This window comes from Triturus cristatus, chromosome 6 (genome assembly GCF_964204655.1).
Source record: "Triturus cristatus chromosome 6, aTriCri1.1, whole genome shotgun sequence".
Lineage (NCBI taxonomy): Eukaryota > Metazoa > Chordata > Amphibia > Caudata > Salamandridae > Triturus > Triturus cristatus.
The window spans coordinates 117,582,194-117,609,135 of NC_140589.1; the positions used below are offsets into that span (position 1 = coordinate 117,582,194).

At 50.2% G+C, this 26,942-nt stretch overlaps 1 protein-coding gene across 5 annotated transcripts in view; it reads left to right on the top strand.

Moving 5' to 3' along the window:
• The window catches only part of LOC146816482 (exportin-5-like), a 1,867,381-nt gene that overhangs the window by 1,235,308 nt on the left and 605,131 nt on the right, over window positions 1-26,942 (top strand). Inside the window, exon 33 of one of the 5 annotated variants that reach the window (XM_085610331.1) lies at window positions 23,215-23,352. The exons of the other annotated variants lie outside the window; for them this stretch is intronic. Within the exon in view, the coding sequence (XP_085466457.1) occupies window positions 23,215-23,333 (119 nt within the window). The 3' untranslated portion in view covers window positions 23,334-23,352. Of the gene's footprint in view, window positions 1-23,214; window positions 23,353-26,942 lie in introns of those variants that run through there. 5 annotated transcript variants of the gene reach the window in all.

Consider the following 26,942-nt stretch of genomic DNA (forward strand, 5'->3'; position numbering starts at 1 on the left):
AGTAATCCCCCAGGTGGTGGGAGTGCCCCCAAAAATTTGGTTGGGTTTTCTTGGGGAACACAGGGGGACTCTGGCTTAGCCAATTCCCCTACAGCAGCTACTCTTGTCTGTGATGGTGGCATGGGGTTTGCCAACTTCACTGCCTGTCCCAACACTTTGGGTAGGTACAGACAGGAACCCTACATCAATGGTAGAAAAGCTGAGGCCTACAGAGACACTGGAGCTAGCATCACTATGGTGGCCCATAGGCTAGTTCCCTCTGAGCAGCTTTTGCCTGGTTTCTCATACCAGGTAACTAACATTGATGGCAAACAGAACAGTCATCCCATGGCAGAGGTATGTCTCAGCTGGGGAGGTGTCACTGGCCCTAAAAGGGTGGCAGTGTCTCCAACCTTGCCTGTGGACTGCTTGCTGGGGAATGACTTAGAACTCTCAGCTTGGGCTGGAGTTGAACAAGACACCCATTCTAAAATGGTAGGCCTTTCCAAAAAGGGTAGTGGGGTTGTGCCAGTCACAACCCCTGTCCAAGTAGCTTTCCTCCCTGAAAAGGTTGGAAGGGCAGTGGTAGCCACAGCCCAGGCACAGACAGACTTCCCTGTAGAAATTGGCAGAGCTGTGACAGTCACAGCTCAAACACAAACTGAGGGCCTTCCTGAAAAGGTTGGCAAGGCTGTAATGGTCTCAGCCCACACTCAGACTGATATAGAGGTAGTGAAGCCTGAAACTATGGATCACTCCACACAAACAGAGAGTAGTGGGGAGGAAGAAAAGTCTCCCTCCCCCCAGACATTAGGAAAAGGTCAGCCTCCTCAGGGATCTGACCTCACCCCTTGTGAAGGAACTGCCCCAGAGGTAGTCAGGCCTGGCCTGGCAGAGCCTCTGATGTCAGTGGCCCCTTCCAAGGTGGGACCCAGTCTGGTGCAGGTAGCCTGCCTCTCTCTACCCTGCCTCAGTCAGCCCAGGGCTGCAGAGGTCAGGGAGGCCAGTGGACCCCAAGAGGGCCCCTGTCCACAAGAACCCCCCCATCAAAAGAATGAGGATTGCCTGGCTAGTAGCCCTAGCCAGGTGATGGGTAAAAACATTCCTGAGGGATCCCCTTCACAGGTAGTTAGGGACCTCCCCCAGAGGGATTCTGTTGGGCACAGGCAAACATGGGACCTTAGGGCCCCAAACCTGACCTGTCCCTCCAGTAAGCCCACAAAAGGGACCCAGCCTCCAGCTTTAGGTAGCCAGAGGCTGACCCTGAGAGCACAGTGCAACTCAGTTAGAAAAAGAAAGGCATCCATGGTGGAGGATGATTGGAGGAAGCTGAGGCCTCACTTTGGGGACACTCACTTCAGTACTCCATCTCAACACCAGCCTTTTACTTTGCAAAGACACACCAAAGGTAGAGATTCCCTATGGTGGAGACCCTATGATATCTTTAGGATGAGGGATTGCTTAGTGGACCATGAGACAGGGGGTAACCATGCCAGTGCTGGTTCTTCCTTATATGGCCACTCAGGCAATAGAGGCTTACCTTGTCAAGGCCAGCCTTATCTCCTTTCGTTTGGGGGGGGGGGTTGTGTAGGAAGGTGGATATCTGACTATGGTTACCCCCAACTTTTTGCCTAGTGTCTAGCTGGTTTTTCGACTTAGTTGGCCTGAGATCCTGCCATTCAGGGTCTCAGGCTGTCTGCTCTCTCTGTAAAATGGACTCCATGTACCCTAGGTACATACACAATTGGTAAGGATCACCTTATTGGACCCTGTACAGTGTACCCTAGGTACCCAGGGCATAGGTGTACCCTAGGCCTCCCAGGGGCTGCAGCATGTATTATGCCACCCCTGGTCTGGCCTTCCAATCAGACACAACTGGCTGATCACTCAGCTGGGGCAAGGTCGTGTAATCACCCCTTGCTTAGATATAGTATGCCTATATCTGCCCTTATATATAGACACATGTGTACCTATCAGTCACTCCTATGGCAGGCCTTAACAATCCTGGAGGCAGAGTGCTTGGTAACATGTGAGATGGTGCTCTAGCATGAGCTGAGCCTGTCTGCAGCTTTCGGAACCATGTCCTTATAGCTGTTCTATGATATAGCCTACCATATACTCTTAAAGTGCCTTATAATCTTAAACGGTTATGGTAACTATGGTTTGGCTTTATCAAAACATGTCGTGTAAGGTGTCTAACACTTTGGAATAATACCCCCATACCATTTCTGGTGATGAGGATATTATTCCTCCCTTCTAGAGGGAGAGACATGTTAAAATCCTACTTTGCTGTTTATCTCTAACCAAAGCCTCAGCATCACAAACTGGATGCTGCTGCCACAGACACAAGTCTGACCTCCTGCTGCTGGGAGTGATCCCAGCCAGGGAGGCCTGGACAATAGGTTTCCTGCTTGGGGAGGTGCTAGCACCTCCCCAGACAGCCTTTAGTGTATTGGGGCAGGGTGGGCTGAAAAGAATGAGACATGCCTGGGGCACACAAGGTGTTCCTTGCATAGTCCAGTTCAAACCGGCGCTGGGGCACTCCAGCCCCAGCTCTGGCGCGAAACTGGACAAAGGGAAGTGGGTGTAACCACCCCCTCCCAGGTCCCACCCATAAGGCGTGACCTAGCAGGTATCCCAGCCCCCCAGATTAGTATAAGAGTGGGAGTTGGGCCTCAAGACTTTAGATTAACCTGAACCTGCAAAACTGAACAGAAACTCTGGACCTTCGACATTCGACGAAAGAAGAAGACTGAAGAATCTCCCTTGTAGCCAAGGAGTGGCTACCCTGTGCAAACAGGCACCATCAAGTGACTACCCTTTGCTTTGTGAAACGTTCGACGAGGAACCGACTGCAGAGCCCGACCAGAGCCTTGATTTCCAGACTTCTCCGACCCTCATCCACATCTGCAGCAGAGCTGAGATCCGTGGAGGCGACGAGCGACGTGGGACCGGCTACCTGGGAAAAGTGGCTAGTAACTTACAGCGCAGCTTCTGAGGTACCCTCGAAGTTGTGCACCGGGGATTGAGAAGCCCCAACCCCAAGCACCATCTGCACCGAAGACCAGCCCCCCACACTCCACGAGTCCTGCGGGGGGCCCTTCAGCATTTTCCTGCTTGCCGCGTCTGTCCGGTTGCTTGCCCGCTGGCTAGTGGCCTCTGTGACGACGCTCCCTGAAATCTTCTGCGCTGGTTTGGCTCCTCCAGACTGGCTCCCGCTTCTCTGCAAAGAAGAAGCACCCCAGACCTTCCTGGTCTGCACCAGAAGCAAGTCCCTTGTTCTTCGTGGGTTCCGCTTGCCAAGGCTTGGTGAGTCCTAGTCCAACTTCGACGCCGCCGACAGCAAGAGCCTTCGTGGGACAGCTCGCCTCCTGGTCCTGGTCGTCCTCGACGCTTCCTGGTCCTCCTGGCTGCAGCGACAAGCTTCACCTTCACCTGCAACTCTTCACGACATCGCCTGGTTCCTTCCTGGTTCCACGTGGTCACTGGCTAGTGACCTTGACTCTGTCCCCTCTGCTTGCAGGTTTCTTCTCTTCTTGATCCCAGCCTTGGGATCCACCGGACACTCTTCACTGACTGCCTGTCAGCATCTTTCTTCAGGCATCCATAGGAGTCGACGACGAAAACGACGCATCTCACCCCTATGCACCCGCAGCCTGTGGGCTAGGTAACTTGGGTACTCCGGTGCTCATCAGGATAGCGACTATCCTAGTGTCTAGTTTTCAAGTCTCAACTTCCTAGCTACTCCGGAAGTGTCCTAAATCTATCTATTTCTAAACTGTAACATTGCTATTGACTTTTACGCATTACGCGTGAGTGTTTCCACTCTGCACACGAATCCCGTGGGCCTCCCACTTCCTAACTAACGATAGTGTAGTGTAGCCCCAGCGATTCCCTAGGCCTAGGCCTATTCTATTTCCGTGACAGTGGTTCTTATACCACTTACTTAGTATATGGTTTGCGTGGCCCCTAGGGCCTAACTGTATTACTTACCTGTGTGACTTACTGTATGCATTAATAAGACTGTGTTGTACTTACCTCTAAACTCATAAAGAGTGCTGAGGGTTTGCTTAGAATAAATACACTTTATTTTATATATATATCTGTTGTGGTGTCCTTTCATTTGGTATTCAAGGGATTATATATGGTATCACAGCTGGCTTCACATGCCATTCAGAGTTTAGCCTAAGACTGCTCTTGTCCATGCTACCACTAGGATAGCTGGTCTATAAGGTTGACTTTACAACCAATCACCATAAGGGTATTTGGACTGATATAAGGTGTACACTATAACTAGTGACATCATACATCAGGCCAACTTCTCACATTGGTGAGCAGCGGTTGGGATCTGAGCTTGCTGTTGTAATACCATTGTAATCTTGAGATACTAAATTGAAAGATCACACAGATATTGTCTAGGTACATATAACATAGATTATTATACTTAAGTCCTACTGGACTTTGTAGTTGTAGGTTGAAGGGAGTAACACACCCTGACTACAACTACTAGAAAGGTTTAGTAGATACAACTAGTGTAGGTAGGTGCACACACCACACCCTCACTAGATCATGTCTCTGAGAGTAGATCAAGTAGATGCTCTCTCAGGAGGATCAGGTCTGCAAAAGATCCCCTCTAGATATGATACCTTAACATTCCAGGAGATGAGACATTTGTGTACCTCCAGAGGAATAAAACAGGGTTCCAACCCTACCCTTAGACAGCTAGTGGAGCTTCTGGAGGCCTATGATGCTGAAAGAGCTGCCAGGGATGGTGCCATAGCTGTAGATAAGGGTCTACCCACCACAGATGAGTCAGATGGGACTTCAGAGGAAGAGGTAGACAGCCAGAGCCAAGTAAGGAGACTTAGCCAGGCTAACCTAAGTTTACATGGGAGTTTGCATGGGGTCCCCCCATACAGACCCCCAAGTAGGCTTTCACAGAGAAGCAGGAGGGACAGATCCCCTTCAAGGGAATCCATCCACTCCCATGTTTCTAGCATCTCTAATGCTTCCTCTCAAAGGGGAATGACTTCACCTGAGAGAAAGGAGCATAAAGCCAGAATGAGGGAAGCTAATCTGAGGATTCAGAGGGAAGAAATTGCCCTTGCCAAAGAGAAGCTTGCTCTGGCTAGAGAGCAAAAATTGTGTGGGTCAGAACCCACTGGTGGCAGCAGCATTCCTAGAGATAGGGATAGGTCTTATGACCATAGAAACCTAAGCAAGATAGTCCCCCCATATCAGAATGGGGATGACATCCACAAATGGATGACTGCTTTGGAGAGGGCCTGCAAAGTACAGCAGGTACCCCAAAGTCAGTGGGCAGCTATCTTGTGGCTCTCCTTTTCTGACAAGGGTAGAGACAAGCTCCTCACAGTCAGTGATGAGGATGCAAACAATTACAAAGTCCTGAAGAGTGCTCTGATAGATGGGTTTGGCTTAACCACTGAGCAATATAGGTTGTTGTTCAGAGACACCCAGAAGACACAGACACAGGACTGGTCTGATTTTGTGGATTGTGCCACTAAGGCTTTGGAAGGTTGGTTAAATGGCAGCAAGGTGCAGGACTATACAGGATTGTACAACTTGATTATGAGGGAGCAGATCCTTAATAATTGTCAGAACCAGCTTCTCCATCAACACCTGGTAGACTCAGATTTGACCTCTCCCCAAGAATTGGGAAAGAGGGCAGATAAATGGGTCAGGACCAGGATTAGGCCTAAAAATCAGGGTGGTGACCAAAAGAAAGATACCACCAAGCCTCAAGAGAAGGGTGGGGATAAAGCAAAAGAGAAATCTTCCTCAGGGCCCCAAAACTCCACACAGGGTGGTGGGTCCCAAGCTCCCTCCTCTACCACAGTTAAAAAGCCTTACTGCCATGTGTGTAAAACACCTGGGCATTGGAAAACTGACAGCAGTTGTCCACAGGATAAAAACAAAACTGTTCCTCCAACTACTCCTGTCACACCACCTATTACTGTCAGCAGTAATCCCCCAGGTGGTGGGAGTGCCCCCAAAAATTTGGTTGGGTTTTCTTGGGGAACACAGGGGGACTCTGGCTTAGCCAATTCCCCTACAGCAGCTACTCTTGTCTGTGATGGTGGCATGGGGTTTGCCAACTTCACTGCCTGTCCCAACACTTTGGGTAGGTACAGACAGGAACCCTACATCAATGGTAGAAAAGCTGAGGCCTACAGAGACACTGGAGCTAGCATCACTATGGTGGCCCATAGGCTAGTTCCCTCTGAGCAGCTTTTGCCTGGTTTCTCATACCAGGTAACTAACATTGATGGCAAACAGAACAGTCATCCCATGGCAGAGGTATGTCTCAGCTGGGGAGGTGTCACTGGCCCTAAAAGGGTGGCAGTGTCTCCAACCTTGCCTGTGGACTGCTTGCTGGGGAATGACTTAGAACTCTCAGCTTGGGCTGGAGTTGAACAAGACACCCATTCTAAAATGGTAGGCCTTTCCAAAAAGGGTAGTGGGGTTGTGCCAGTCACAACCCCTGTCCAAGTAGCTTTCCTCCCTGAAAAGGTTGGAAGGGCAGTGGTAGCCACAGCCCAGGCACAGACAGACTTCCCTGTAGAAATTGGCAGAGCTGTGACAGTCACAGCTCAAACACAAACTGAGGGCCTTCCTGAAAAGGTTGGCAAGGCTGTAATGGTCTCAGCCCACACTCAGACTGATATAGAGGTAGTGAAGCCTGAAACTATGGATCACTCCACACAAACAGAGAGTAGTGGGGAGGAAGAAAAGTCTCCCTCCCCCCAGACATTAGGAAAAGGTCAGCCTCCTCAGGGATCTGACCTCACCCCTTGTGAAGGAACTGCCCCAGAGGTAGTCAGGCCTGGCCTGGCAGAGCCTCTGATGTCAGTGGCCCCTTCCAAGGTGGGACCCAGTCTGGTGCAGGTAGCCTGCCTCTCTCTACCCTGCCTCAGTCAGCCCAGGGCTGCAGAGGTCAGGGAGGCCAGTGGACCCCAAGAGGGCCCCTGTCCACAAGAACCCCCCCATCAAAAGAATGAGGATTGCCTGGCTAGTAGCCCTAGCCAGGTGATGGGTAAAAACATTCCTGAGGGATCCCCTTCACAGGTAGTTAGGGACCTCCCCCAGAGGGATTCTGTTGGGCACAGGCAAACATGGGACCTTAGGGCCCCAAACCTGACCTGTCCCTCCAGTAAGCCCACAAAAGGGACCCAGCCTCCAGCTTTAGGTAGCCAGAGGCTGACCCTGAGAGCACAGTGCAACTCAGTTAGAAAAAGAAAGGCATCCATGGTGGAGGATGATTGGAGGAAGCTGAGGCCTCACTTTGGGGACACTCACTTCAGTACTCCATCTCAACACCAGCCTTTTACTTTGCAAAGACACACCAAAGGTAGAGATTCCCTATGGTGGAGACCCTATGATATCTTTAGGATGAGGGATTGCTTAGTGGACCATGAGACAGGGGGTAACCATGCCAGTGCTGGTTCTTCCTTATATGGCCACTCAGGCAATAGAGGCTTACCTTGTCAAGGCCAGCCTTATCTCCTTTCGTTTGGGGGGGGGGTTGTGTAGGAAGGTGGATATCTGACTATGGTTACCCCCAACTTTTTGCCTAGTGTCTAGCTGGTTTTTCGACTTAGTTGGCCTGAGATCCTGCCATTCAGGGTCTCAGGCTGTCTGCTCTCTCTGTAAAATGGACTCCATGTACCCTAGGTACATACACAATTGGTAAGGATCACCTTATTGGACCCTGTACAGTGTACCCTAGGTACCCAGGGCATAGGTGTACCCTAGGCCTCCCAGGGGCTGCAGCATGTATTATGCCACCCCTGGTCTGGCCTTCCAATCAGACACAACTGGCTGATCACTCAGCTGGGGCAAGGTCGTGTAATCACCCCTTGCTTAGATATAGTATGCCTATATCTGCCCTTATATATAGACACATGTGTACCTATCAGTCACTCCTATGGCAGGCCTTAACAATCCTGGAGGCAGAGTGCTTGGTAACATGTGAGATGGTGCTCTAGCATGAGCTGAGCCTGTCTGCAGCTTTCGGAACCATGTCCTTATAGCTGTTCTATGATATAGCCTACCATATACTCTTAAAGTGCCTTATAATCTTAAACGGTTATGGTAACTATGGTTTGGCTTTATCAAAACATGTCGTGTAAGGTGTCTAACACTTTGGAATAATACCCCCATACCATTTCTGGTGATGAGGATATTATTCCTCCCTTCTAGAGGGAGAGACATGTTAAAATCCTACTTTGCTGTTTATCTCTAACCAAAGCCTCAGCATCACAAAATGGATGCTGCTGCCACAGACACAAGTCTGACCTCCTGCTGCTGGGAGTGATCCCAGCCAGGGAGGCCTGGACAATAGGTTTCCTGCTTGGGGAGGTGCTAGCACCTCCCCAGACAGCCTTTAGTGTATTGGGGCAGGGTGGGCTGAAAAGAATGAGACATGCCTGGGGCACACAAGGTGTTCCTTGCATAGTCCAGTTCAAACCGGCGCTGGGGCACTCCAGCCCCAGCTCTGGCGCGAAACTGGACAAAGGGAAGTGGGTGTAACCACCCCCTCCCAGGTCCCACCCATAAGGCGTGACCTAGCAGGTATCCCAGCCCCCCAGATTAGTATAAGAGTGGGAGTTGGGCCTCAAGACTTTAGATTATCCTGAACCTGCAAAACTGAACAGAAACTCTGTACCTTCGACATTCGACGAAAGAAGAAGACTGAAGAATCTCCCTTGTAGCCAAGGAGTGGCTACCCTGTGCAAACAGGCACCATCAAGTGACTACCCTTTGCTTTGTGAAACGTTCGACGAGGAACCGACTGCAGAGCCCGACCAGAGCCTTGATTTCCAGACTTCTCCGACCCTCATCCACATCTGCAGCAGAGCTGAGATCCGTGGAGGCGACGAGCGACGTGGGACCGGCTACCTGGGAAAAGTGGCTAGTAACTTACAGCGCAGCTTCTGAGGTACCCCCGAAGTTGTGCACCGGGGATTGAGAAGCCCCAACCCCAAGCACCATCTGCACCGAAGACCAGCCCCCCACACTCCACGAGTCCTGCGGGGGGCCCTTCAGCATTTTCCTGCTTGCCGCGTCTGTCCGGTTGCTTGCCCGCTGGCTAGTGGCCTCTGTGACGACGCTCCCTGAAATCTTCTGCGCTGGTTTGGCTCCTCCAGACTGGCTCCCGCTTCTCTGCAAAGAAGAAGCACCCCAGACCTTCCTGGTCTGCACCAGAAGCAAGTCCCTTGTTCTTCGTGGGTTCCGCTTGCCAAGGCTTGGTGAGTCCTAGTCCAACTTCGACGCCGCCGACAGCAAGAGCCTTCGTGGGACAGCTCGCCTCCTGGTCGTCCTCGACGCTTCCTGGTCCTCCTGGCTGCAGCGACAAGCTTCACCTTCACCTGCAACTCTTCACGACATCGCCTGGTTCCTTCCTGGTTCCACGTGGTCACTGGCTAGTGACCTTGACTCTGTCCCCTCTGCTTGCAGGTTTCTTCTCTTCTTGATCCCAGCCTTGGGATCCACCGGACACTCTTCACTGACTGCCTGTCAGCATCTTTCTTCAGGCATCCATAGGAGTCGACGACGAAAACGACGCATCTTCACCCCTATGCACCCGCAGCCTGTGGGCTAGGTAACTTGGGTACTCCGGTGCTCATCAGGATAGCGACTATCCTAGTGTCTAGTTTTCAAGTCTCAACTTCCTAGCTACTCCGGAAGTGTCCTAAATCTATCTATTTCTAAACTGTAACATTGCTATTGACTTTTACGCATTACGCGTGAGTGTTTCCACTCTGCACACGAATCCCGTGGGCCTCCCACTTCCTAACTAACGATAGTGTAGTGTAGCCCCAGCGATTCCCTAGGCCTAGGCCTATTCTATTTCCGTGACAGTGGTTCTTATACCACTTACTTAGTATATGGTTTGCGTGGCCCCTAGGGCCTAACTGTATTACTTACCTGTGTGACTTACTGTATGCATTAATAAGACTGTGTTGTACTTACCTCTAAACTCATAAAGAGTGCTGAGGGTTTGCTTAGAATAAATACACTTTATTTTATATATATATCTGTTGTGTTGTGGTTTAGCCTAAGACTGCTCTTGTCCATGCTACCACTAGGATAGCTGGTCTATAAGGTTGACTTTACAACCAATCACCATAAGGGTATTTGGACTGATATAAGGTGTACACTATAACTAGTGACATCATACATCAGGCCAACTTCTCACAGTATCTACGGCTAGGAAACGCTCCAATTCTCAGGCATCAGGCGAAGCACCACCACCTGACAAAGAGTCCAAGCTCCTAGACGCGTCAGGGAAGCGCACTGCGTCACAAGCCGCCAACATATGGCGTATCGCCAACACGCAAGCGCTATTGGCCAGATACGACAGGGCACATTACGATGAGTTAGATACCATCATGCACCATCTCCCTGAAAAATATAAGAACCGGGCCAATGAATTGATCCAAGAGGGAAAACTAATAACTAATACCTTTATTCGCTGTGCTCTAGATGCAGCAGATACAGCCTCCAGGGCCATAAACACCAGTGTCCTTCTACGTCGCCATGCCTGGCTCAGAGTTTCAGGTTTTAAACCTGAGGTACAAGCCTCTATATTAAATCACCCATTCGACCAAGAACATCTATTTGGCCCAAAAGTTGACGAAGCCCTCAAAGATGAAAAGATACTGACACGGCGAAATCCATGGGAGCCCTACAGTCACACACTCCTAGGCGCTCCTTTCGCCGCTCTTCCTTTCGAGGCACGGGCAGAGGCTACTCCTCGGATACTGCATCCACGTCCTACAAATCCCCTCCTCAATCTACCTTCACAAAGGGTTATCAAAGAGGCGGATACAGAGAAAATAATAACAAGGGCAGAGGCAAGACAAATACCACCCGCTCTGCCACACCTAATACCCAATGACTTTCCCCCACTCCCTCTAGACCATTCCACTCCGGTCGGGGGCAGAATACAACACTTCCTTCACGTCTGGGAGACAATCACCTCAGACAGTTGGGTGACACAAATTATTCAGTCAGGGTATTGCTTAGAACTAACATCTGCCCCCCCAAACATTCCACCCAGGCACCGCCCTATGTCTCAAGAACATACTGCACTACTAAAACAGGAGGTGATCTCCCTCCTGCAAAAAGGAGCCATAGAGCAGGTCCCCATAAATCAGCAAAATTTAGGGGTCTACTCACTGTACTTTCTGATTCCAAAGACAGACGAGACTCTACGACCTATCCTAGATCTCAGACCTCTAAACACTTACATACATTCGGACCATTTTCACATGGTAACCCTTCAACAGGTTCTCCCGCTTCTTTCCCAGAACGATTTTCTCACCACTCTGGACTTGAAAGACGCATACTTTCATATCCCAGTACACCAGTCTCACAGAAAGTACCTCAGATTTGTGGTGGACGGGCAACATTGCCAGTTCAAGGTGCTCCCGTTCGGGGTAACAACAGCACCAAAGGTTTTCACCAAGTGCCTAGCAGTAGTGGCTGCACACCTCAGAAGACAGCACATTCACGTCTTCCCGTATCTGGACGACTGGCTAATAAAAGCCACGTCCTACGATCAATGTGTGCAACACACCGCCGATACAGTCCAACTACTCCATCAGCTAGGTTTCACGGTGAACCATCAAAAATCCCACCTGGTACCATCACACACAAAACAATACCTCGGTGCCACCATAGACACCTCAAAAGCCATAGCCTATCCCAATCCTGCCAGGATAGCAAAGATACAGGCTCTGCGTCAAAAATTCATATGTCAACACTCTCTCCCAGCAAGAGTGTTTATGCAACTGATAGGGATGATGGCCTCTTGCATCTTCATAGTGCCCCATGCAAGACTCCAAATGCGTCCACTCCAGGAGTGCTTAGCGCGCCAGTGGAACCAGGCCCAGGGACAACTGGCAGATCTGGTGTTGGTAGACGGTCGCACCCATCGCTCTCTGCAGTGGTGGAACACCACAAACCTTTACAGAGGTCGACCGTTCCTGGACCCGGTCCCACAAATAATCCTAACAACAGACGCATCGCTCTCCGGCTGGGGAGCTCATCTGTTACATCTCACAGCACAGGGCACATGGACGCCACAACAGAAGTTACTCCACATCAACCATCTGGAGTTACTGGCAATCTTCCTCACCCTAAAATCCTTCCAGACGCAGATTTCAGGCAAGGCAGTCCTCATTCGCACAGACAACATGACTGCTATGTACTACATTCAAAAGCAGGGGGGCACACACTCTCCACAGCTCTCTCAGTTAGCTCAGAGCATATGGAGATGGGCAATTCCACAAAAAATCTTTCTCCTGGCCCAACATGTCCCAGGAGTCCAAAACACCGTGGCAGATCTGCTCAGCAGACTGACGCAGCAGATCCACGAGTGGGAACTTCACCCACAAGTTCTTCACCCGTTCTTTCAGAAGTGGGGGCATCCACACATAGACCTATTTGCCACCCACGAAAACAAAAAATGCCCAAGCTTCGCCGCCAGATATCCACACCCATTGTCCAAAGGCAATGCGATATGGATGAACTGGTCAAACAAATTTGCATACGCTTTTCCACCTCTCCCACTAATTCCATTAGTGGTGCGAAAGCTACAACAGCATTCCCTAACACTGATCCTAGTAGCTCCAACATGGGCCAGACATACGTGGTACACCACACTGCTGGAACCCTCAGTAGTACCACACCAAAAGCTACACCTCTCACCATGCCTCCTAACCCAGAACCATGGAGAGATCAGGCACCCGGACCCAGCTCAGCTCAACCTTGCGATCTGGCTCCTGAGGTCCTAGAATTCGGATACCTTAACCTTCCCCCTGATTGCATGAATATTATCAGGGAAGCTAGACGCCCTACTACTAGGGCATGCTATGCAGCAAAGTGGAAACGATTTATTGTTTACTGCCACAACAACACAATCAATCCTTTAAATGTGTCCATACAGCACATCATATGTTATTTACTCCACCTACAAAGGTGTAACCTAGCATATACTTCCATTAGGTTACACCTCGCTGCCATTGCTGCTTACTTACAAAACTATTCAACACCTATCACTTTTCAGAGTACCTGCCATCAAAGCCTTCATGGAAGGCCTCAAAAGAGTAATTCCACCCAGAGTACCACCCTCACCTGTCTGGAATTTGAATCTGAAAGAAACACGTTAGTTAGATTCCTCACCTTAGAATATCCCTAGGCGTCAGACTGGATCCGGAAGATTTTTCGTCAGCAATACCCCTTGCGCGTCGCTAGGCGTCGTCTGCGGCTCCGCGTCCGTCGTCGGCGTCGTGCGCCGGGATGACGTCGTCGGAGTACTTAGACGCCGCCCTCGCGCGCTGACGTCAGTTCTTCTTTTTTCCGCGCCAGTAAGCGCAGATCCGGGAGAGCTACCCCTTTTAGTCTTTTTTGACTAAATCCTTTTGATCATTTTTGATCCTTATCTGTCGACATCTGGTGCCGGTAGGATGCCTGGGTTCAAGGCTTGCGAGGATTGCCATCGACTGATGTCGGTGACCGATCACCACCGCCGGTGCCTCTACTGTTTAGGCCCCGACCACGACGCGGAGTCGTGCAACGACTGCCAGGCCCTGACTTCGAAGGCTAGGCGGGAGCGGTCCCGCAAGCTTCTCGAGCTTCGCCACTCGGCTCCGCGTCGTGCGCGATCCCGGTCCAGGAGGAGGTCCAAGGATCGCTCGCGGAGCCCTAGCCGACGCCATCGATCGTCCGGCTCCAAGTCGTCGGGTAAGTCCAAACGCTCAAAGAAGTCCAAGAGGCGACACCGCTCTTCGGACTCCCCTCGCCGGTCGCGCGACTCGGCCGAGGGTCAGGGTGGTTCCACCCCCGCGGCTCCGGCGGAGCCGCAGGCGCCGCGTCCGCCCCCATACCTTCCGGTCCCTGGGACTGACGCGGCGCCGGCGGAGATCAGTGCCTTCCTCTCGGCCATGAGGAGCCTGGCCCCGCCGTCGACGCCCGCTGGCGCGCCTTCGGGCCCCGCGGACTCGACTGGGCGACCTCGCCTGCCGGCGGCTCCGGTCTCGACGCCGCAGGTCCCCGCGGGGCCCATGCCTGGGCCCCCGTCGCCTCCGGTTGACCTAGTCACTCCTCCACCGGCGCCGGCGACTGAACCACCGACGCCGCCACCGGCGCCGCCGGCGCACACGCCTACACCTCCGGCGCCGCCGACGCCTTTGGCGCCGACACCGCCCCAGTTTAGCCCTCCTCCGGACCCGGCGCCGCAACGGCGTCGACCGACGCCGCATCCGACGCCGCTTGAGTCCTACCATCTCTACAGTCCGGTTCCGATCATTTCTCCTGTTTATCAGGAATCGGAAGAAGGGGGCGACTGGGAGGGGTTCGAGCACCCTATGGCTGTTCAGTCACAGCTTTCTCAGGACTGGGCAGATGAACTGGGGGAGGCCAGTGGGCTGGACACCTCGCCAGACACTGGATTCACTTCTCCTCCGACCGTGGCTTCGGAGGAGGGTGCAGCATTTTCTGTGGTGCTGCGCAAGGCGGCCGAGGCCCTTGGGCTCGAGTTGCCTGCCGTGGCTGTGAGGACTAACATCCTCACTGAGGTGCTTCAAACCTCAGCAAGCTCCACTGAGCCTCTGCTGCCGTACAATGAGGCCCTCACTGACGTTCTGCAGGGCACCTGCTCCAAGTCCTCCACAGTCCCTCCTGTGGATAGGAACGTTGCCAGGCGCCACCGCCCTGCTCCGGGCGACCCCAGTTTCCTGTCCCAACACCCCACCCCCGAGAGTCTGGTTATCCAGGCCTCTACCTCCCAATCCTCCTTCCCGACCGCTCCGCCGGACCGGGATTCCAAGAGACTCGAGCAGTTTGGCAAGAAACTGTTCTCGTCCCTTAGTTTGGGCCTGCGGTCCTTGAATACCGCCTGTCTCTTGGACCGTTATTCCCATTCCTTGTGGGATACGGTGGAGGACGTGCTGCCCCTGTGTCCGGAGGAGGTCCGGACGCGTCTTAACCAGGCTTTGGCCGATGGGAGGGATGCAGCACGGCACGCCATACGATGTGGGCTTGACACCACGGACTCGCTGGGTAGGGCGATTTCCACCACGGTGGCGCTCCGCCGCCACGCCTGGATGCGGTCCACGTCATTTTCCGGGGATGTCCAGAACACCCTCATGGACATGCCCTTTGATGGAACTCGCCTGTTTGGTGAGAAGGCGGACAGTGCGCTGAACCGCTTTAAGGACTCCCGGGCTACGGCCAAGTCCTTGGGCCTCTCGGCTCCGCGGGCGCACACCTCCGCTTTTCGCCCCTTTCGTGGCCAAGGAAGGGGCGCCTCCTCACGTCCGCAAAGCCACCAGCCGCAGAACCAACCTGCGCGCGGTCGCGGACGTGGTTTCCGCCGTGGCAGAAATGGAGGCCGACGTGGTCAGCCCACTTCCACCCCGGCAGCATCCGCCTCAAAGCCCTCCTAGTCCGAGCTTTCAGGCCCATACCACGCCAGTGGGCGGCAGAGTTCGCCATCACCTGCTCCACTGGCGGTCCATAACATCGGACAGGTGGGTGCTGCAAATCGTCCGAAGGGGCTACTCCCTCCCCTTCGAGACGACCCCTCCAGCCATGCCACCGCAGCACCACCGTATCTCGGGGGATCATTTGAATCTTCTCCGCGAGGAAGTTTCGGCTCTCTTGGCCAAGGGGGCCGTCGAGCGCGTTCCAAGTCCAGAAGTAGGTCGTGGTTGTTATTCCCACTACTTTCTGGTTCCCAAGAAGGGCAAGGGGGGCCTACGCCCTATCTTGGACCTCCGGAACGTCAATGCCTTCCTCCGAAAGGAAAGGTTCAAGATGCTAACGTTAGCTCAGGTTTTAGCTGCCCTAGACCCTGGAGACTGGATGGTAGCGTTGGACTTGCAGGACGCATATTTCCATATCCCCGTCCTGCCGGCCCACCGGCGTTACCTGCGGTTCACGGTGGGCCAAGAGCACTTTCAGTTTACCGTGCTCCCCTTCGGCCTCACCAGTGCCCCTCGGGTGTTCACGAAAGTGATGGCGGTGGTCGCAGCTCATCTGCGCAGATCAGGGGTTCCAGTCTTCCCCTATCTCGACGACTGGTTGTTGAAGGCGGGCTCGCCCCAGGCAGTCGTCTCCCACCTCCAGACTACGGCGGATCTCCTGCATTTGCTGGGGTTTTCCATCAACGTGCCGAAGTCACACCTGAGTCCCTCTCAGAAGCTCCTCTTCATCGGAGCGGTTCTCGATTCGGCGCAGTTCCGGGTCCATCCACCGGAACAGCGGGTCCGGGATATACAGGCCCTGATTCCCATCTTTCGGCCTCTATCCCGGGTTTCGGTCAGGCTAGTGTTGCGGCTTCTGGGGCTGATGGCCTCCTGCATCCTACTAGTGCATCACGCCAGGCGGCGCATGCGGGCTCTGCAGTGGGACCTGAAGTTTCAGTAGGCCCAGCATCACGGCAACCTGTCCGACCATGTCTTGATCTCGGAGGGCACTGCACAGCAGTTGCAGTGGTGGCTCACGGACCGCGAGTGGGTCAAGGGCAAGAGCCTCTCCCTTCCCCAACCGGAGCATGTCGTAGTGACGGATGCATCCCTCCTGGGATGGGGTGGCCATATGGGACAGGCGGAGATCAGAGGCCTCTGGTCTCCGGCGGAGTCTCGTCTCCACATCAACCTGTTGGAGTTGAGAGCGATCCGGCTTGCACTGAAAGCCTTCCTTCCCTCTGTCAGGGGAAGTGTCGTGCAGGTGTTCACGGACAACACCACCGCCATGTGGTATTGCAACAAACAGGGTGGGGTGGGGTCGTGGACCCTTTGTCAGGAGGCTCTGCGCCTCTGGACATGGCTGGAACACCAGGGCGTCACCCTAGTGGTTCAACATCTGGCGGGCTCTCTGAACGCCAGAGCAGACGAACTCAGCCGCCGGTGCATGATGGATCACGAATGGCGTCTGAACTCCGAAGTGGCGCAAGGTCTCTTTCAGCAGTGGGGAGAGCCTTGGTTAGATCTATTCGCCACCGAAGAGAACGCGCAATGTCAGCAGTTCTGCGCGTTGGAATTTCCAAGGCGGCACTCGCTCGGCGACGCTTTTCGTCACGAGTGGAGTTGCGGTCTGTTGTACGCCTTTCCGCCTATACCACTTCTGCCCAGAGTGCTGAAGAAGATCAGGCACGACCGGGCCCAAGTCATCTTGGTGGCTCCAGATTGGGCACGAAGATACTGGTATCCCGAGCTACTCAGTATGTTGACCGATCCCCCGATACGTCTGCCCCTTCGGGAGGATCTTCTGTCGCAGCAGCAGGGGACGGTCCTCCACCCGAACCTGTCCAGCCTCCACCTCCATGCGTGGAGATTGAGCGGCGGCAGTTGATGCCATTTGACTTGCCTCCTGAAGTCTGTGATGTCATTCTGGCAGCCAGGCGTCCCTCCACAAAGTCGGTATACGCCTGCCGGTGGAACAAATTTGTGGCATGGTGCACAGCAAAGGCTGTGGATCCCCTTTCCGCCCCTCTTTCTGAGGTTCTCCTCTTTCTTCTTTCTCTGGCCCGGCAGGGCTCTGCCCTGGGCACCCTGAAAGGTTATCTTGCTGCCATCTCTGCCTTCTTGCGGCTTCCTGATCAGCCTTCTCTTTTCAAGTCCCCTGTGGTTACACGCTTTCTCAAAGGCATTACACACACGTTCCCTCCTGTCCCTTTTGTAATGCCTCAGTGGGACTTGAATCTGGTCTTGACATTCTTGATGTGCGCTCCCTTCGAGCCTCTTCACAATTGTCCCCTTCGTCTTCTGACTCTTAAGACTGCTTTTCTGGTAGCCATCACCTCGGCTAGACGGGTGAGTGAGCTCCAGGCTTTATCTTCAAAGCCTCCTTTTCTGTCTGTTCATCCGGACAAGGTTGTCCTTCGGCCTCGTCCTTCCTTTCTTCCTAAAGTGGTGACTCCATTTCACCTTGGGCAGTCTGTCACCTTGCCCACCTTCTTTCCGCCTCCGCATCCTTCCAAAGAGGAAGAGAGGCTCCACCGTCTGGACCCAAAACGTGCGCTCTCCTTTTATCTGGACCGCACAAAACAGTTCCGGGTGGACGACCAGCTTTTTGTTGGGTACGTGGGCGCTAAGAAGGGGAAAGCTGTGCACAAACGGACCATCTCTCGGTGGGTCGTTTTGTGTATAAAAATTTGCTATTCCTTGGCTAAAAAGGACCCTCCTGTTGGGCTGCGCGCCCATTCTACTCGGGCCACGGCGGCTACTACTGCCTTGGGACGGGGAGTCCCTTTGCAGGACATCTGTCAGGCGGCGACGTGGGCTTCGCTACACACGTTTGCCAGGCATTATTGCCTTGACAGCCAAGTCCGGAGGAATGGCTTCTTTGGCCGTTCTGTCCTCCAGGACTTTCTGGTGTGATCTTAGTTCGCAGACCCACCACCGGGGATGGTATTGCTTGGGTATCTATTCTAAGGTGAGGAATCTAACTAACGTGTTTCTTTCAGATGAACAAGTTACTTACCTTCGGTAACGATGTATCTGTAAGAAACATTAGTTAGTTAGATTCCTCACCGACCCACCCATCCTCCCCGTTCTGCGAACTGACATCTAGGGTTAAGGTTGTCCTTTCAGGCCCCTAGATTTTATTTTTGGCACCAGTGTCGGTCTTTGCATGGCTCTGCGTTCCTGGCGCGGAAGGCTATGTACAAGAACTGACGTCAGCGCGCGAGGGTGGCGTCTAAGTACTCCGACGACGTCATCCCGGCGCACGACGCCGACGACGGACGCGGAGCCGCAGACGACGCCTAGCGACGCGTAAGGGGTATTGCTGGCGAAAAATCTTCCGGATCCCGTCTGACGCCTGGGGATATTCTAAGGTGAGGAATCTAACTAACTAATGTTTCTTACAGATACATCGTTACCGAAGGTAAGTAACTTGTTCATATAGTTCTCACACGGTTAATGGGACCCCCTTTCGAACCATTACATAAATGTGAGCTCCAATTTCTCACATGGAAAACAGCTTTTCTAGTGGCCATCACTTCCCTCAGAAGGGTTAGTGAAATACAAGCACTCACTATACAGGAACCTTTTCTCCAAATGCATCAGAACAAGGTTGTACTCCGCACCAACCCAAAATTTCTACCCAAAGTCATTTCTCCATTCCATCTAAACCAGTAGGTAGAATTACCAGTCTTTTTCTCACAACCTCAAACCGTTGCGGAAAGAGCGTTACACACACTGGATGTTAAAAGGGCTCTACTTTACTACATCCAACGTACACAACCTTTCAGGAAAACCAAACCGCTATTTGTCTCCTTCTCTCCACCACATAAAGGCAACCCTATTTCTAAATCAGGGATAGCTAGGTGGATTGTAAAATGCATACAGATTTGCTACCACAAAGCAAAGCGAACGCTATCGGTTCCCCCTAAAGCCCACTCTACGAGAAAGATAGGGGCTTCTATGGCTTTTCTAGGAAATATACCACTAGATGACATATGCAAAGCAGCCACATGGTCAACACCGCGCACTTTCACAAAACATTACTGTGTAGATGTGCAAACCAAGCAACAAGCTAGTGTGGGCCAGGCTGTACTAAAAACACTGTTCCAAACAACTACAACGGATGCCGGTGGTCGCCGCTAGTGTTGGGTACTGCTATATAATCTATGCACAGTGTATAATCTGCAGCTCATATGCCTCGAACGGAATATGCTACTTACCAGTATGCATCTGTTCTTGGCATGTAGAGCTGCAGATCTATACACGCCCACCCGCCTCCCCGGCTACCTTTTACCGTTCCAGTCTTATCTTATTTAGATACAACACACATGTGTTTCTTTACTGTTTCCACTACGCTCCATCTTTCCCTGCTGGCGAAAAACAATCTGAGGATGGAGCCGAAGCCCATGCGCAATATGAACCAAGGGAGGAGTCACCGAACTCGTGACTTCCAAAGACTTTCCAAGAGGAAAAACAAACTGCAATCATCCGGGCCCAACACCAGATTGCGATCTATGCACAGTGTATAGATCTGCAGCTCTACATGCCAAGAACAGATGCATACTGGTAAGTAGCATATTCCTTCTGGTGGATACAGTATCTGCCTGTGGATTCCGCACTGGCCCACCCGCCTCCCCGTTGTCCACCTTTATATACTATGAAAGAGGTCTTGTTGGAATGTTTTTATACTTTCTTGTACATATGTAGGAAATGCTTGTTTATTTAGCATTCCTTTTCTTTGTATGCTATGTATATGTGGTTGTTTATGGTATACTGTGTATACTTTGAGTCTGTCGTTGGTCCACCTGTTCGCCTCGGAGGCACGGAAAAAATGGGTGGAACTGACGTCATCACGCCGACGTGGGCCTCTTATGGCTCCGGTGACGTCATACGGAGTCGCGAGCAGAGCCGATGCATTATGACGTCGACGTGGAGTGCTGGGGTAAAAAGTTCCTTGGAATGCTGGCGCAGGGGATATTCACAAGGTGAGGAATCCACAGGCAGATACTGTATCCACCAGAAAAAGCGTTACCGAAGGTAAGTAACTTGTTCTTCAGGTTACGGATTCATCTAAAAATGTGCCTTCAAGTAAAGTAAAAAATCAGAAGTTGTTCCTGATCGGAGTCTCATCTTCTGTGACTGTCTTAACCTATTCTGGGATTCTAAAGCTTGTCTCTAAGGTGCAGGACTCTTGGTGTCAGGGTGGGGGCGAATGTTCAGCCATGATTAAAAATCTAAGTTCTTAGATTCTTCACCAGCTTTTTCTCAGTTTTCCACCAAGGTGCTACCTCGGCTGTCGGCATCCTTGATGAGTAAATCCTCAATCACAACTACAGTTAAGTCCTCATCCTTGAAGAAGGAGTCCAAGACTGATGACAAATACATCATCTATGCCTGCTGCCTTTGATGACAAAAATACCTCTGTTCCGCTACAAAGCCAAAAGCTTGAACCTCATCAACAGTAGCACCAGTGATAAACTCTACATGTTCATTGTTAACAACTTCAACTCTGTTGGCAGCCACAACTTCTGTACCTTCCACTATAGTCTGTTCCCCTGATGGTACTTTTGTCGATAATTTGTTCTTTGATGACTCTACTTCCTGTGATACCACAGAGTGGCTTGGCCTGTAGTTTCGCTTTCATGCAGAATTTCTCACCAGTAAGGATGACACTTGTACTCTAAATGCAAATCCTAAAGGAGCTTCCATCTGGCCCAGAGACTAGACATAAGTATCAAAGTGTACAGCTATCACGGAGAGCCTCTCCTGGTGGTGAGGAACATGATGACAAGTGCATAGATCCTCACGACCTGGTCATTCATCTAATTCCTTGTAACTCTGAATGTGAACAAGTTCATGAAAAACCATTAGGCTGTGGTGGCCAGCTTTTCTTTCCACAGTCTCCTATTCCTCAGGCCCCATCACGCTTACTAAACTCATTTAAGCCCATCATGGAAAATTGTGTGATTGTCTAACTCCATTTAGCTTTTATATGTGAACCAGCGCTCTTCACTTTTCTGTTTGACAATATTCAACAGAAAGTGCCTGCAGATTTACCAATTGCTGTGCGTCCAACCAAAACTCTTACATCTTACTCCAGAAGAAGTGGAAACACAACAAAACTGACTTAGATGTTTCTGAACAAGCTCCAGATGGAAGTGATGATGGTGGTGATAATGATGATCAGGATAGCATCCTTCATGATGCGCAGCATGAATTTGATAAGTACATCATGGCTGATAAACCAAATTTGAAGCCTTACCCTAGAGGTCCAGCTCCTCATAACATTCATTGCTTTCACAGTCTTGTAGACAAAGTGTTTTAAAAAATTAATGAACCTATGTCTACAGCGGCAAATCCATATTTTGTATTCAACTTAATAGACAAGTAAAGGAGATCAGTCAGAGCCATTTCCTTATTCAAGCATTTACGGACTGAGTTGCATGACAAATCCAGTAACAGGCCCAACTTTCTTGCCAGACTTGAGAAAAAGTACAAAGAGGCAGAATTTGTCTTCTCAGTTATATCATAGCTGCTCAGGTGTGAACTCAGGATCCCTCCTTGCACTATGTGGTGCTACCAGACAAGAACTACTGCCACCTTGATGCTAAGGGCAAAAGGGTAGAAGCCTTTGCCTCAGTGACACACAGCATTTCAGGCATGTCAGCACTGAACCCTATTGGGGGTAGCCCTGATAGAGAAAGCTCAGTTGTAACATTATCATAGTGTGGAAGGATCTTTCAGTCACCTTATCGACGTAGCCTCTGAGTTTGGGATTCCAGAGCTCCTTGCAAGTTCTTAACTTCTGACAACTTATTAGGGGCAGATGTAATCTCTATAGGCAAAGCTGCAGCTGGGTCATATGTTTTCCATAAACCACAAGTTAAGGTGTCAGTTTTTGATAAAAAGTTTCTGATGAGTATAGAAACATCCAGTAGTCTACCAGCAGTCCAGATGTCACTAAATGTGATCGATTTTCTAGTTTAAGAATAATCTGGGTCTAGATAGGTATGTTTCAAACAGTTGATAAGTTTAGAGAGTGGTGACAAGTATATGTTGAAGTTGAGGGGGAAGGTTGTTGATTCCTGAGTAAACCTTACCTTTTACCAGGTATTGATACGATTCGAAGTTGTGACAGAATGAGAAATTCTCTTGATTCATATGATTTGGGTTAGGGTTAGGAATTAATCCATTGTAGGGGCCATACCCTGTATTACTGTGTCATTTGGTCTTTCAAGTAGTAGTTGGTGGTCCACAGAGTCGAAAGCTGCTGAGAAGTCAGGCAGAAGGATTCGAGCAACTGCGCTAGAGTCTACTGTGTTTTTGCGGTCAATTTAGATTTTACTCTAATGCTGAGTCTGTCAGAAACCTTTCTGTTGGTTGGAGGAGGGTTTTTACACAAGGAAATCTCAACAAGTGCAATTTTTGACCAGTTTATCAATAAATGGTTCATTTGATATAGCTTTTTACTTTTTCTGATGGATGCTTCTAGCTGGAGAATGCTTAACTCTTAAATCACCTCGGTACCCCAACCTGGAAGTGGAAAAGGGGCCACAGCTCTCCCGTGCCTGTACCTGGCATCTCCAGAGCCAAACGAGCACCACGTTGCTGTTCTGACTACAGTTTATTTTTTCCACATGATTCTGAAGTGCCTTCCTTTGAGCAATGCATAGGATGAATGTAGCTTTTGAATAGTGCAATCATTCTTCGTCTTAACAATTCAATTTCTACAATGCAGGCAGGATATCACCTCCAAGAAAAATTGGGTTCGAGCAGAACATGAGCAGATGTCCATTTTGGTCCCCACAAGTTATACCTGTTGCGTATGGAGCTGACACACAACCCCAAGTCCTGTGAGAAATGTGGACTCATTCATCCCAAGGTCATTTAGGAAGAGTTAGGCCAAGTTATTCTTATAGATTGTGGAATGCCGCTATACCATGTTTTTTCTTTGTATATGTGTGTGTTTTTTTTAGCACTGTCATTCTAGGATTCTGTTTACTTTTTATGTATATTTATGTTTGTATTGAGGCAAGCCCGCCTTCTAGAACAGTTACCTGTACCATGGGAAAGTAGTAGGAGCAACTTTGTTGACACCTTGGTGAGCCAGTGATAGAACGACTTAACAAACATCAATATTTTCAGTGGCTGCATAGCACAGAATTCTGTCAGGGATGTAACGATTTTGAAACATTTTCATGAACTGTGAATATTCGTGGTCCTAGGTGTTTGTAATGGTGGAGCAGTTAAAAAGATTACGTTGATGTAAATGATATGGTGATCCTGGTCACTCCAATTGATGGTTTGTGTTCCTTTGACTGAGCATGTGCTTGCTAAGCGCATCAAGGTTGAGTAGACCTACAGTCTGGTGGAGGTAGACCTGTCAAACAAGGTGTCATCTCCTAGTGTACTTAGATCACGCTAGTCTAGTCAATTGTATTGTCAGATATAGGGTCCAGATGGTGTTGATGGATTCTACTTTGTCTGGTGCTGGTCAGTAGATTATGAGGAACAAGGAGGAGAACGTCTGGGTGGTGAGCAGTGAATAAGTAAAGATGCACTCTCCGGTGTTTAATGATCTTTGATTATGTGAGAGTTTTTGTACACTACAGTGAATCCCTCACCACACCTCCTGTTTAATTGGTTTCTGTAAACATTGGACATGCCCTAATGTTTGACAACTGAAGCTTCTTCACTTATCCACAGTTTTTATTATAAAGAGGTGGGCTGATCTATAGTACTGTTCTAATTATTTTTACGGTGCCCATACACCGAGGTTAACTCTCAGGGGATCTCTATTGATAATCTTAAGCACTGAATAGTCCTGCCCACGTGTGGGTACCCCAGAGCAGTTCTTTCCAAGTCACATTTTCTTTGCCTTACTTCGAAGGACAGGCAGCACATGTGACAAAGTAGGAACATTTGCAACCTTAAAACAGTCTGTATTGCGAAACAGAATACTTTACTTTAAAACATGGAAGAAAAAGGCATAAGCCTTTAAAAATCACTTAGAATAATTAAAAGTGACCTTTTATAAAGACAACCTTCACAAACACCTTTTGCTTCTTTTAAAGTAAATGATAGGAAAAGAAAGGACAATGTAGCTGTGTAGGCTGCTGCATTAAAAACAATGAGAATAGAACACTGCACCATTAAGGACACCCTGACCTCCATTGATCCATCATGCCTTGGAGGTGGCAGTTTATGCAGTTATCTTTTCGGCTTCCGCTGAAATCAGAAATGTTTACTTTTTTCCCACCAAAAGTGATTCACTTGACGTCCTTTGGATTGAAGAGTATTTTTTTATATTTTCCTGACAGAAAATATATCTATTCGTTCTCAATCTGCCATCTCTTTTTGCGAAATGCCCAGAATGTGGCAGAAAAATGGCAAAAACAGACCCACACCGAATCTGTTTGGCAGCCTCCCATGACCCCAAGACTTGTTGCCATTGCAAGACCTTCTCCAAGGCACTTAGAGGGAGAGAGAGAAGATTTGCCTCCATGGTCAGGTGGAGAACTGGAGAAGGCACAATTCTCTGGCATTAGAGAAATCTGAAGGGTGAGGAGAGCCTATTCCCTCTACCAGTGCCCCTGTTTCACCCTCAGAGGACTTCTGTCGAGGGAGATCAAAAAAACGAGATGTGGCAAAAAACTATGTTCCCATTTGATGTCGAGAAGAGCTACAGCACCTACTTGCTCACTGTCAAGAGCTGGTTCGACGTTCATAGCACATACGATGATGAGGAAGAGAGCACCGTTGATGTCGAGTCGATATACGTTGTCGAAAACTTCATTGTTGAGACATGATTCGATGTTGTTAGGACCCCACTCAAGTTGGGCAAAATCAGAAGGAAGCCAGCATGTATGTCCAGGGTTGGGCTTAAGATAATAAAAAGTAACCTAACTAAAAGAGCAAGAAATTCCAAGATGGCTGCTGGAAAGCTATAGACAACTTGGCATTCTAGTGCTGCATTGATGAAGGCAGATTTAGAATGTCTAGCGCGCGCTGCCTCTGAGCTTCGCACTTCACAGAAGAATCATTTTAATCAAGATGCAAAATTCCTGTCTCCATGAAAGATTAGTCAGGTTAGAGGCGTCTCGTGTCAAATCTACGTATAGTTCATCACGCTAAAGTGGTTGTTAGTTATGCCTAAGGTGCATTTCTGAACTAACGATTAAAAAAACATAATTTTCTGTTCAGCTCGAAGTATAGAGCTGAAATTCAGTCAGCATGTGAGAAAAAGTAGGGTTTCGTAGAAATTCGGAGTCTTCCTCTGACAGCTGACTGAGCAGAACTGTAATCCTTCTGCCGGTCAGAGCGGGTCACCGAGCTCACGCCATCTTGGTCAGCGTTCTAGTTGACCCTGTTTGGAACGCTCCTCCTTATTTAAGTAAGGGTTATGCAAGCGCGCGGCCACAGAGATTATCCGCTGTGCGTTTAACGCTCACTGCTTGACAGACAGCAGCGCGTTTTAGCGAAGCACCTGACTTTAGAAATACTGTTTTTAGAATTATTAAATAATTGTTTGCAGATTTATTGTAACTGGAAAGTCAGTTTTTAATACTTACCCTGCACTTGTACTTTCGTTGACCAAGGTGAGCTGGTGTACCTCCGCCTGTCAGAGCGGGTCACCAAGCACACGCCATCTTAGTCAGCGTTCTAGTTGACCCTGTTTAAAACTCTCCTCCTTATTTAAGGAAGGGTAATGCAAGCGCACAGCACGCGCGCGCCGGAGGCAAGCCCGTCTGCGCCCGACCGCGCACAGCGCCAGCCACGCTGCCAGTCATCTACCAGGAAACACTAGACTCTGCTACTCAATGGAGCAACTCTTGCGTATAGGTGAGCTGGATGCTCTGTGTTTAAAAGAAGATACTCTGAGCAAGGGAAACATCATCATGGCTGACCACATATCAGATAGTCTGAAATGTGGCTTAGTTAACGCCAGACCCCCAGTTAAGCACTATCAAGAGGTCTTCACTCTGTTGGAATGCCATGATTTGGATGTGCTGTTTCTAACTGAAACTTGGATGCGAGCTGACTCTGTAGTTAAACTAGGGCTAGCCTGCCCCCCAGGGTATAAAGTTTTTCACAAACCATGGCTAGAGGGGAGAGGAGGGGGGGGTCGGAGTAATATTCAAAGAGAAATGGAATTTTGCTTCCCTACACATTGACGACGTAGAGGGTATAGAACTATTAGGGTTCTCCCTGAAAGAGGCTAGGGGACAATTGTTCTCAGGTATAGTGTGTTACAGGCCTCCAGAAGGACAGTCCCCCCAGTATCAGGCACTGATTGACATTTTTTATAATATGTTATTGACCCATTCCAGGATGATTATACTGGGTGACTTCAACCTCTGGGGTAACGGGAGTCTTGGCCGGCCTTGAGAGAACTAGTGCAAGCATGTGAGAGTCTTAACTTGCAACAACTGGTGTTACAACCAAGGAGGCCATGTCCTAGACCTT